This window comes from Typopeltis vanoorti, chromosome 15 (genome assembly GCF_054136105.1).
Source record: "Typopeltis vanoorti isolate ZY-2024b chromosome 15, IOZ_Tvanoo_1.0, whole genome shotgun sequence".
Classification (NCBI taxonomy): domain Eukaryota; kingdom Metazoa; phylum Arthropoda; class Arachnida; order Uropygi; family Thelyphonidae; genus Typopeltis; species Typopeltis vanoorti.
The window spans coordinates 43,775,096-43,787,282 of record NC_143563.1 but is presented as its reverse complement, the minus strand read 5'-3'; the positions used below and the strand labels follow the sequence as shown (position 1 = coordinate 43,787,282).

The 12,187-nt window shown below is 34.8% G+C and overlaps 2 protein-coding genes across 3 annotated transcripts in view; one reads left to right on the top strand and one right to left on the bottom strand.

Moving 5' to 3' along the window:
* Positions 1 to 6,181, top strand: part of LOC150098715 (carbonyl reductase family member 4-like) — a 43,922-nt gene extending 37,741 nt beyond the window's left edge. The window contains exon 6 of the mRNA XM_090404807.1: positions 6,096 to 6,181. Within this exon, the coding sequence (XP_090260933.1) occupies positions 6,096 to 6,134 (39 nt within the window). The 3' untranslated portion in view covers positions 6,135 to 6,181. The remainder of the gene's footprint in view (positions 1 to 6,095) is intronic.
* A 3-nt stretch (positions 6,182 to 6,184) lies between these two features.
* Positions 6,185 to 12,187, bottom strand: part of LOC150098713 (uncharacterized) — a 160,431-nt gene continuing 154,428 nt past the window's right edge. For both annotated transcript variants that reach the window (XM_090404805.1, XM_090404803.1), the window contains exon 8: positions 6,185 to 6,726. In XM_090404805.1, the coding sequence (XP_090260931.1) occupies positions 6,707 to 6,726 (20 nt within the window). In that variant the 3' untranslated portion in view covers positions 6,185 to 6,706. The remainder of the gene's footprint in view (positions 6,727 to 12,187) is intronic.

The following is a 12,187-nucleotide window of genomic DNA, read 5'->3' as shown; positions in this document are numbered from 1 at the left end:
GGGAGTTGTCAATTCTTTAGCACATTCTCTCAAAACCCATGGCAAAATTTCATCCAGTCCCCCTGCTTTATTGACATCCAGAGTGCTCTGTATTTGAAACACACATACTCTTCTTGCACTTCTAAACCTCGAAGCCCTGTCCCTCTAGTATTAAAACCTACTTCTCTAGGATGAAATACCTCAATTAAGTGTTCATTGAACAACTCCACTATATCTTTTGCATCAGTCACTTTGCTCCCATTTTTATCCAACAATGTCATTCTTCTACAATCATTCTTCCTCCTACTGGCCACATAATGAAAGAATTCCTTGGAATTTACTTTGGATCTCAGGCCAGTCTCTTCTCATATTCCAGTTTTGTCTTCCTTACCATACTAGTCACTCTACTGGCTTGAGTCTTATATTCTGCATGCATCTACTCTCCACCCCACTCCTTATATCTCTTACATAACTTATTTTTCACCTGCAGTTCCTATTTGATATTGTTTGTCATCCACTTTATACCAAATTGCATTCTCTGTTTCACTCGTGATATATAACTTGCCATTGCTGTTAATAAATATTCCCTCACCAGTTCCCAAGCACTGATGATATCTTGTCCTTCCAATTCCTCCATCGATGGAACTACCCCAAGCAGATAAAAAAAAAAACTATTATAAAAACCTGCCTTATTCCACATACATTCCTTTCTCTTTGATACACCTGCATGTCTATTCATCTTCCAAGTCAAACCACATGGTCACTCTCTCCAAATAGAGACAGAGATGCCATCTCAGTTATAATCAGATCTTCTGATGCTATGACCAAATCCACAATTCTTGAACCTCATGTTCCTTTGTCATACATGTTGCCTAAGACATTTGTCCCTCAAGAATTCCAGATATTCCATTCCCTAACTAATGCATGCAGTTTCCTCTTCCCATTTAATACTACTGTAGTTAAAATCTCCCAAAACAATCATTCTTTATGCACTCGCCAAGCTCAGCTGCATAAGCTTCTGGTGCTATTCACCCTCTATTGCTCCCTGGCTTATAGCAACACCTCATTAAATATCCTGTCCTGCCTCTACTCCACCTCACACCATATGCTCTCAAAACCATTAGTGCCATTACTATTCAAATCCTCAACTCTGAGAGGACACAACTTGTATCACAAGCAGTACTCCACCACTGTGTCTGCCCTTCCTATCCTGCCGAAAAATGCTATACCCGGCTACTTCTATTCCTATCAGTACATCTTCTTCCCGTCAACCATGTCTCAGTGATCCCAATAATCTTTGGACAGGCTGATGCTATCAGCACCACCAATTCATCTCCTTTATTCCAGATCCTGACATTTGTATAAAGAATGATCAAGGCACTGTTGCTGTTTCTATACCTATCATTATCCTCTCCAGACTCCACTGGATTCAGCACTACATGATGTATTCTTCTCCCAAGCAATTCCCACAAGAGGCCACCCCTGCTACCATTCACTCTGATAATTCTAGTTTCTCTGCATCGACACACTGACTTGTTTGGAGAATAACATTCTCTCCAGATGTGTATGTCCTTCCTCATTCAAATGCAAACCATCTCTCGCATACAGTTTCTTTTTGTCCTCAAATGCCCTCTATGCATCCATGTAATCCAAGAATATACCAAAAGCCTCACTTTTGGTATATTCTGGCTATCATACCATTCATTATTGATGCTCTTCTCCATAGTTCTGAATTATATACCTGGGCAAGAAACTCACCATCTTTCCTCTCTGTCTTCTTCCATACATTCTCAAGCACGAACCTCAGATCTCTCTCCACCCGATTCACACTGCCTCTGAAATCATCTGTTTAATGCTTATACCTTTGTTGCACTGCATAAGTAGATTGCTAAAAAGAAAAATACGGCCCTTCCTTAAGAAGCCTATTCCAACCATCACAAAGAATGCTACTTTTGTTAGACAAGTTCTGTATCCTGGCTCTCAGCTAACTTCTGCACACCTTAACCACAACTCCAGACACATCAGCTTATAATTAAAAGATGCAGTCTTATCACCTGCTTTGCGAAGAGAATTTTGTTTTCTTTCCACTCCTTTTGGACTTCTTGAAAGAGATAGTTAACACGGTCACGTTGGAACGATCGTAGCTCTCTTGCCTTAAACCTAACCATTTGGCAAAGTCAGCAAAATTGCCAGCAATTTCTATTTCATCAGACATATTTGCATCACTTTTCATGACAGTTATGCCCCGGTATGCAGGATTAGTTACAATTGTAACTAATCCTGCATACCGGGGGGGGGGGGGAGGTCAGGTAGGTGAAACTAAACATTCTTTTTCAGAATATGTTAAAAAAAAATAATTAGAAAGAATGATATATTTGATTATTAGTTACTATACTTGATTTACTAAAAGATGTAAATAATAGCAAATATAAGAAAGAGAAAGGCATGAATAAAAAATACTTTCGGTATACTGGATTATGAATAATTTATATCTGTGATATTATATGTGCGCTTATGTTTTAATAATCTGGGGATGGAGTGAAGAATACGTGATCCTATAAACTCTAGACTTTTGTGTTTGCATTTATGATGGGCATAGTTAAAAAAAAAAACACTTATAAAGATGGAAAGGCATTTTTGCAAAATCTAAATCACTAACCATTAAGTAACAGTGACTGTATACATTGCTAGCTCAGTAAATAACTATAGGGAAGGGCTTATCCTAGGATCTAATAATGCTGATCAGGTGATTCTTGTAGGTGTGGCAGGAATACATGTGGGTTGATGGAGGAGCAATTCATCTTGTACAATTTATTTTGTTTGTTATGTGTATTTTTTCTTTTTCCTTTTTTTCACTTGTTTTCACTTTTTTCTTATATTTCACTTTATTTTCTGATAATGGTATTTTTAATTATGATCAGTGTTTTTTTTACACAGTAGTATAACATATACATAAATAATTTTGTTCTTAATAAACTTAATTCTTAGAATTCACTTGTCTACCGGCAGTTTCACAATCCTGATTTGCAGATAAGCACTGATCTGCATTTCTGTTACTATAAATTCCATTAGGTCATCAGTTAAATATGCGGAGTACACTGCAGATGGATTTTCCCAGATCAAGTGGTAAACGTAGTTCATCTTCTCTACTGTAATCCTGAAAAACACTCAACAGGCATACAATCAGGAATACATATCCATACTTGAAGTAGAAAAAGCCATCAAAGGCTTGAAATGTGGAAAGGCAGCAGGAGTAGATGATATTCGACCAGAATGCTGAAGTATGGTGGTATAAAAGTCTTACAGTGGCTGCACTGCATAGTTCAGAAGGCCTGGACAGAGGGACGAATTCCTTATGATTGGAGTAGAGCTCTAGTACCCATATATAAAAAGGAAAATAAAACTGAATGTGAGAATTACAGAGGTATTTCCCTACTGAGTGTTCCTGGCAAGATCTATGCAAGTATACTTGAGAAACGGTTGAGAAGAATTGTGGAAGAAAAGCTTGGTGAAGAACAAGCTGGATTCAGGCCAAATAGAGGCTGTCAGAATCAGATCTTCACTTTACGAGAAATAGTTGAGAAAGCATGGGAATATAACAACGATCTGTATTTAAGTTTTGTCGATCTGGAAAAGGTATACGACAAGATGCCAAGAGAGAAGCTATTGAATACGCTACAGTTATATGGTGTCAATGGGGCATTATATCGAGCAATACTTAGTCCTTATTTGAGTTAGAAGTCAGCAGTTAGAATTGAAGGAAGTACAGGAAGATGGTTTAATGTTAAATCTGGCGTGAGACAAGGATGTACATTATCCCCTCTGTTATTCATTATCTATATGGATCACATTATGAAGGAAAGTGGTATTAAACATGATATCAGAATTGGAGATGTTAATGTCAGCTCTTTGCTTTATGTGTATGATGTTATACTCCTAAACAAATCGACTACAAGTTTGCAAGATTCCCTGACTAAATTGAATAACTGTTGTAATAGATATGGTATGAAGGTCAGCAATAAAACGACAAAGACAATGAAAATAGGCAGAATCGTTGAAAATGTCAACTGTGTTGTGAATGGAGAACCTATGGAACAAGTAAAACATTTCAGCTACTTAGGCACGATTATTAGTGAAGATGGTAAATTAAATATAGAAATAGACAACAGAATCAATAAAGCTAGTATGGTAGGAAGTCAATTGAATAAATTCATATGGAATAAGAGAGAAATTAGTCGCAACACTAAATTAGCTGTATACAAGACAGTGTTCAAACCAGTTTTAACTTATGGATCTGAGAGCTGGGTCAGAAGTAAAACACTTGACCAAAGACTAGAGACCGCAGATATGAGAGTCCTGAGAAAGATTAGAAGCGTGAACAGATGGCAATATCATTTTAAAAACGAGGATATTAGGAAAGAACTAGACATTGTCAGCATCCAGGAATGCATTAGCAGAGCTAATCTCAGGTGGTATGGTCACTTAAACAAAATGGGTGAGGAAAGATTAGCAAAACAAGTGTTCTCTGCCAGGTTGGCAGGAAAACGACCCAGAGGAAGACCAAGATATAGGTGGATTGATATGGTACAAAGTGTCTTAGATGATAGAAATATAAGATCTGATAATGTTGGAGTCTTGACAAGTAACAGACTGATTTTGAGGAAAATTGTAGATAGGAAATTAGTAATGATGTAAATTTTTCGTGTAGTACTATTGTATCCTGTACACCCCCCTTGTGGGTACATGTCAGAAATTTGCTGCTGATGATGATGATGAACTTTTATAGTTTCTGCATGAAACTTATAGTTTCTGTATTCGGCTTTGAAATGATGTAGGATTTAATATCCACTTAATTTAGATATTTTGCATCGCCGAAGTGAAGTCTTTTGGCTCTTTATTTTAGTAAATACTTTACGCACCGACTGAGAGTTTGCTTACGGAAAATGCACCTCTCCAACGATTCGAGTTCCTTAGTACAAACTGGAGGATTCAAGTGAACCCCCTCAAAAGCTCAGCCATAATGTTTTCAAGAAGAAAAATCTGCAAACAAAGAAGACATCCTGCTCTCTGGTCAAAAGATCCCATGGCAATCAGAGACCAAATATCTTGGGGTATTATTGGATAAGAAACTCCTTTTCAATAAACACATCAATCTCATTTGTTCCAAATCTTCCAAAGTCATAGCTCAGCTCTACCCATTGATCAACCGTAAGAGCAAATTGAACTTTATGTATAAAGCACGTGACTTCACATGTTGGTGGCCATTTCATACATCCTTTATTTCTTTTTCCTCCTTCAGCATGAAATGCCTATTCTTGGCACAAAGCCAAGGTTGGTTCTACAAAGTGTGGGTGTACGATTGCTGCATAAATTCAATTTCCTTCTCCCCAATTGAAGTCCTTCATGGTGAATTGAGCAATTATTATGAGGACCCTCAACTATGTTCCCATAATTGAAGTTCCCCACAATGATTACCCACCTTGTGTTTATTTAGTTTATTTATCAGTGCATGAACATCATTGCATCTTTTCCTTCGCACTCCCTGACCTATGACAGGAAAGCTGTATGTTATGCTTTTGGCTTTTATCTCACACCAGATAACCTCAAATGCACTGCCTCCCTCTCTTGACTCTATCTTCATGATGAAATTCCCTTAGGATCACAGGTGCATCTTTTAATGACTCTCCCATTCAGATTTCAAAGTACATTCAGTATTCCTCAATCTTTTCCATTTTTTCACTCACTTGCTCACCTCAAGGGGCCTACATCTTCCTATCACTAGCTCCAGTCCCTGATTTTGTACTTCCATTCTCTCACTCAAAAGTTTTTCCAAATACCTAACTCCAAAGCCATCAAGTAAAATCAAGTGTAATTCATCAGTTTATAGAGTGAATGTCTAGTCTATTAAATTCACTCCATTCATCTACAAGTTGCACACCTTTCTTTTGTAGCAGACACAATCTTTACTCTACAGTATATTGCAGCAATAAATGTTTAATAATACTAAAAATCTTATGATACGCTTAAATTTATTGATTAATAGCATTTTAATAGCTGTTACACTTATCATATTAAAACTGTCAATCTTATAGCAGTTATTTATATATTTTTTTCAGGTTCTGATAGTTGATGGTGGCTTGCAGCTTATGTTGTAATCCTGTTGGTAATTAAAAAAAAAGACTTTTTTAAAAAAAACAAATAATTCTTGCATTATTTATTTTGCATCTTAATTCTTTACATCTCAAGTACCCTAATACATCAAATTTTATTGCATTTTTCCTGATTTTGTACTTCATTTGTGCTGATTTTTTTGAAAATTTACAATCACCCACTGGTACCACAGAGATTAATCTGAAGCATATGCTACAATATCATCACAGGTTCACAGGTTCACAAGCATTTTTGGTAACTATACATTTACTTTTAAACAACAAGAAAATTTTTAATTTAGGAGTCATGATAAAGGAAAAAATTCATGGTTTTACATAAAATTGATTTGCCAGTTGTTTACTTTTTTTTCTTCTTTTTTTTTTTTTTTCAAATGAACAATATTCTGAGTACATTACTACTTAAACATTTACAAGAATTGTCAATTTGGATTATTATGGAATTTAAAAAAAATAACAACTTTTAATTGTTGCTATTCCTAGTTAGTAAATTATACTAAATTCATATACACATCCAAATATATATAGCTTGGGTTATCTCAAAGGGCCCCTTTAGGTATTTATGAAGAATTTCTGGTTGCTAAGGGAAAAAAGTAATTCTTACGTATAAAACTGTGGAAAGTAGTATAGCATATAGAACTAAATTATAAAAAAATGCCTAATTAAAGAGATGAAAATTCATTATTTAAAACTTTTTTGATCGTTAAAAATTAAAACCAATCTGTTTCTCTAGTCCTTAAAACTTATTAACTCAGAAATTACTATTGTCAAAAATTATAATTCATCCAAATTTATTTTTGGTAACTATACATTTACCAAGCTGTATTATTTTCATAATGATCTTTCATGCCAGTATGCAAATGAGACATGAATTTTTATTTTTAATGCTGAAAGCAAAGTTACAATCTGGACTTGATAGATTTTGTTTTTATTATTCTTTTATATACTGATTCATTTTGTTCTACAATTTAAATTCTAGTTTTTCATTGCTAATAAAAGTTTGAATTAATTTGTTTTATTTTTCATTGTTTATAATCAGAAATATTTTTGCTCTTAAATAAGAAAATTCTAACATTAAAAACCATGTCAAAACCATTCAGAAGTTCAACCTTGTGATTATGACTTGGCTTGCACTTTAGAAGTTATATGTGAGTAGATTTCATAACAGATGAGTAACAATACTTTCCTTTTTTCTTTCTTTATTTTTTTTTACTCCTAATGATTGAATTTTCATGTTTTAATTTTGTGATTTCATAATGCTCTGTGTTGATTTGTAATTCTGAATAATTTGTTTTTTTCATATATTTTCTTGAGCTGACTGTTCCAGTTGCAGATTAGGAATCTAACCAAAATTTCATACAAATTAGAGTTTTCGTTGTATGAGGTTGGGGGTCAGGACATTTTCCTATGAAAAGTGAGAAATTACTGATTTTTTTTCTTCTTTTATTTTCATTATGCACTGACTTTTCACTGTCCCTGCACTGACCACATTCTCAGGCAGTGCATTTCAATCACCCACCACTCTCCATGCAAAAAATCTACTCCTCACCCCCCTTGCTCACACCCACTTATACAGCTTCCAGGGATTGCCAGTAGTTCCCCCTCCCCCAAATCTCCAGATATTCTATGAAAAATGTCATCCATGTTAATCTGGTAATTACCCCTTACCAACTTATGCGTCTTGATCATGTCTCCGTTTTCCTTCTGTCACTAGGCTCTGTAATTTGCATTTTCTTATTCTGTCCTCATATTTCACATTCCAGAGACCAGAAACCAACTTATTCAATCGTCTCTGAACCCTCTCTAAAAACTCATCATCTTTTTTTGCAAACCAGGTAACCAAATCGTGCACAGTAAAAAAAGCTTGATGTGCTTTCTCCACGATTTTAGTAATATGTCCACCATCACTACCAGATCTTTCATCTTCTCCACATCTTCTAAAATATCTTCATCAATCCTATACTCTGCATCCAATCTTTACTCCCCAAATTTTAAAACCTTACACTTTGCTACATTAAACTGACATCCCCACTCACTTGCCCATTCAAAGAATCTGTTTGAGGCTACAACATCTGCTCTACTTCTCATAACTACTTCTCATCTGCAAACAACTGTATATCACAATTTAAGCCCCTTCCAATGTCATTTAAATACAAATTAAACAATAATGGCTCCAAAACAGATCCTTGGGGGACACACCACTACTGACTTTTCTCTTCTGGGATATCACTCCCCATACACAACCTGATGATAGCTATCAGACAGCTAATCTCCAATCTAATGCAATCTACTGTCCAACCCCATCAGTTTTCAATTTAACTACTAGGTTGTCATGTGGCAATCTATCAAAAGCCTTTGCAAAATATAAATATACTACTGTATATGCATCTCCCTTGTCCAATGTATTCATCGCCTTGTTATAATAAGTAAGCAGATTGCTAAAACATGATCTTCCTTTAGCAAGCCTATGCTGTCCATTAAAGAGAATTCTACTGCTGTCAACCAAGTTCTGAATTCCTTGTCCTCGCTAGTTTCTTCAACACCTTGACCACAACTCCAGACAAGCAGATTGGCTTATAATTTGAAGTCCTAGTCTTATCACTCCCTTTATAAAGCAAAACAATTTTGCCTTCTTTTCACTCCTTTGGAACTTAGGCCAATCTAATACTCATGTTAAAAAGGTAAGTTAAAACTTTCTTAACTCCCTGGAACATTCCCTCTGTATGTGATGAGAGTTTGGTTAACTTATAGTCAACCAAACTTTCTTCTTCTTAACGTAACATGTATTAAGATTTTTGCTTTTAAGATGAAAAATATTATGTAAGCTCACCATTTAAAATATAACATTTGATAACATATGCTTGTGTGTTCTACTAAAGACACAGTTCAAGTCTGTTTTCAAGATTCCCAGTAATTCTCTGGAATAATAACAGCTGAAGAGTTTGAAAATGTGATTGCATTCTTCAAATTCTTGTCTTTATATATTGTATATCATTAGTAAGACTAATCAGGGTATCTGAAGAAATCATCGAAAAACAGTTAATCGAAAGAAAATTCATTGAATGAACAATTCAGCGAACGACAATTTGTCGAAAATGCAATTCATCGAAAAAACAATTCACGAAAAATTTTAACTTTTCGAAAATGTTATGATAAAAGTGATTCATTTAGAACAAAAACTGAACCGTGCAGAGTGAGATAGCAATGCTACTTTAATAGGGAATAATTTTAGAACAATTACTTTGATGGACCTGTGTTTCACTCAAGATTTCTCCATGAGTACAGGTCACAAAGATGCTTCCAACGATCTCGAACCTCTCTCTTCCATGTTATATCCATAGATTTCTTTATGTAAGTGGATCTTTCCATCTTATAAGTGGTCTTCCTGGTTTTCTCTTTATTCTTGGTTGCCAGTTGAGTATTCTATATGTCCATCTGTTATCCCTGATTCTGGCTATGTGACCTTCCCATATCATTTTGCTTTCATATACTGCAGTTGCCACATCTTTTATGCCTGATGATCTCTTTCTTAGTTCCGTGTTTCTAACATGTTCCATTTTGCCGATGTTACAAATTCCATGTTCTATTGCACGCTGAGTTATTCTAAGAGTCTCTTCTTCTTTTCTTGTTGTGTTCCATGTTTCTGATCCATATGTGAGTGATGGAAGAATGTCACTATTAAATAGTTTTGCCTTTGCAGAGATGTCAAGATTTGGATCAGTGTGTGTTTCTTTTAGTCTGTTGAATGATAGTCATGCTGCTTTCTTTCTTTTTGCTAGTTCTTCAGATAAATTGTTATTCATTTTTATTGTTTGTCCTAAGTAATTGTAGGAGTCAACTTGTTCTATAGGGATGTTATTAATACATAGGTGACTGTCACTTGTGTAGATGTTTATGATCCATTTCTAAGCCTGTCTTACTGCTATTTGTGTATATTTTTTCACCCATTTCTTCTAGGTCTTTTGGTTGTGGGATATTAGTACTAGATCATCGACAAACATAAGGATTTGTAGTTTTTCACCATCTATCCTTATTCTTCCATTTAGGTCTATTTTTTCAGAATGTATTCTAAAGTGCTAGTAAATAGATTTGGGGAGATCACATCGCCTTTGCGCACCCCTCTCTTTATATCTATATTTATAGGTTGATCAAATAGGTTATTTGTGTGGTCTGATTTTTATTAATTTCTTTTATCATATGGATGTAAGTAGGGTCCACATTTATTTCCAGTAAGGCACTGATGACTGCATTGTGTTCTATGGTATCAAATGCTTTTTTAAAATCAATAAAGAGGAAATATAGAGGGATTCAATATTCTCTGCATTTTTCTGTTAGTTGTGAAATGACCTGGATATGATCTATTGTGGAGATGCCACTTCTGAATCCTGCCTGCTCTCTCTCTACTGGAGTTGTCTTCAAGAATGTTTTGGATTCTGTTCATGATTTTATATATGTGAGGGAGTAGACAGATTGGGCGATAGTTTTTTTTATGTGTTACTTGTTCCTTGTTTTTGAATAGAAGTATGGTTTTTGAGGTCTTCCATTCCTCCGGAATCTTTCTTTCTTTCTTTGAAGTACCACGTAAATCTGGCAACAAGGGCTTTGAAAATAATTGGTCCACTTTGTTGGATTTCTTCAGCCTTAATATGATCAAGTTCTGAGGCTTTACCTTTACTCATTTTTTTAAGGGCATGTTCTATTTCTTCTGGAAGTACATCTGGTATATTGCTTGGTTTTGGAATGATAGGTTCTGAGACTTGGCACTTAGTTGCATAAAGATCAATATAAAAATTCTGCACAATTTCTTCTATCCTTTTTCTATTAGTATGTTTTTCTCCATTTTGATCCTGTAAAGCAGATGGAATTGACTGTTTAAAATTTAAGTCTTTCTCTATTTTGTTCAGGATGGATTTTTCCTGCACTGCTTCTCTTAGTTTTTGTATCCTGAAAGCTTTGTAGTCTTCTGGAATTCTTTTCCTTAGTAACTTACAGATAATTTTGTATTCTAGAAAATTTCCTTCAGATTTCTTCAGTTCTTTTCTCTTTTTCAATAGCTCTATAGTGTGAGGTGGGAGTCGTTCTGTTTTCTTTTGTTTCACAGGAATTTCTGAATTCCTGTGAAACTTATTGTCTTTCTTGTTCGATAACTGTTTCGTGTCTGTTCATGAGACTGATTTGTCTGTTTCTGGGAGGAAAAGCCCAGCCATCTACATATTATGCCTGCTAACTTACCTTCAGCTGAACATGACTGATAAAAATTATGTGCATCGTACATGGAATTCCAACTACCCAGGTCTTTCTAACTAAACGGCTTCATTTATACCGACTGAACTACGCAGGCTCAAAATGATATTAGCAATTCCGCTTTGGATTCACTATTTGATGCAATTTAATGAAATTTTAGTTAAAATTTTAACTTAATTTCATGAATTGTTTTTTTTGATGAATTGTTCATTCGATTAATTGTTTTTCGATGAATTTTCATGGAACCACTAATCAGTTGCAGATGGGAAAGAAGAAATTGTACTGAAAGCTCTTAGCAGGTAAGTCAGCCTGTGCTCTGAGATAATATAGCGAAACATGTAAGGAAGCAAAGAAGTGTGTAATAGTAGCTAAATAAAAGTGTTCGAAAGACTTCAATAAGAATATACAATACAAATATCAGGAAGATGGTAAAATGTTCTAAAATTAATGAAAAAGAAAGCTCAGAAATGGAGAAAAAAGTGCTGTGAAAGGAAATCAGAGATGATAAAGGTGACATAGAAACTGCAAATAAAGAGATCCTATATGTTTGTAATTATTTTGAAAGATTATTAAATGAAACAAGAAGTGACAAATTAGGTGGTAGAAAATATTAGAGGAATGTAATCAGGAGTACATAATGCATAAGTACAAAGTACATGATGAATGCTTGAGGTAAAAAAAAAAATCCATCAAAAACGTGAAATGTGGGAAAAGGTAGGCTGAAGGGAATGATATTTGACTAGAAATGCTCACATATGGAGGTATAAAAGTTTTACAGTGGCTGTACTGCATTAATA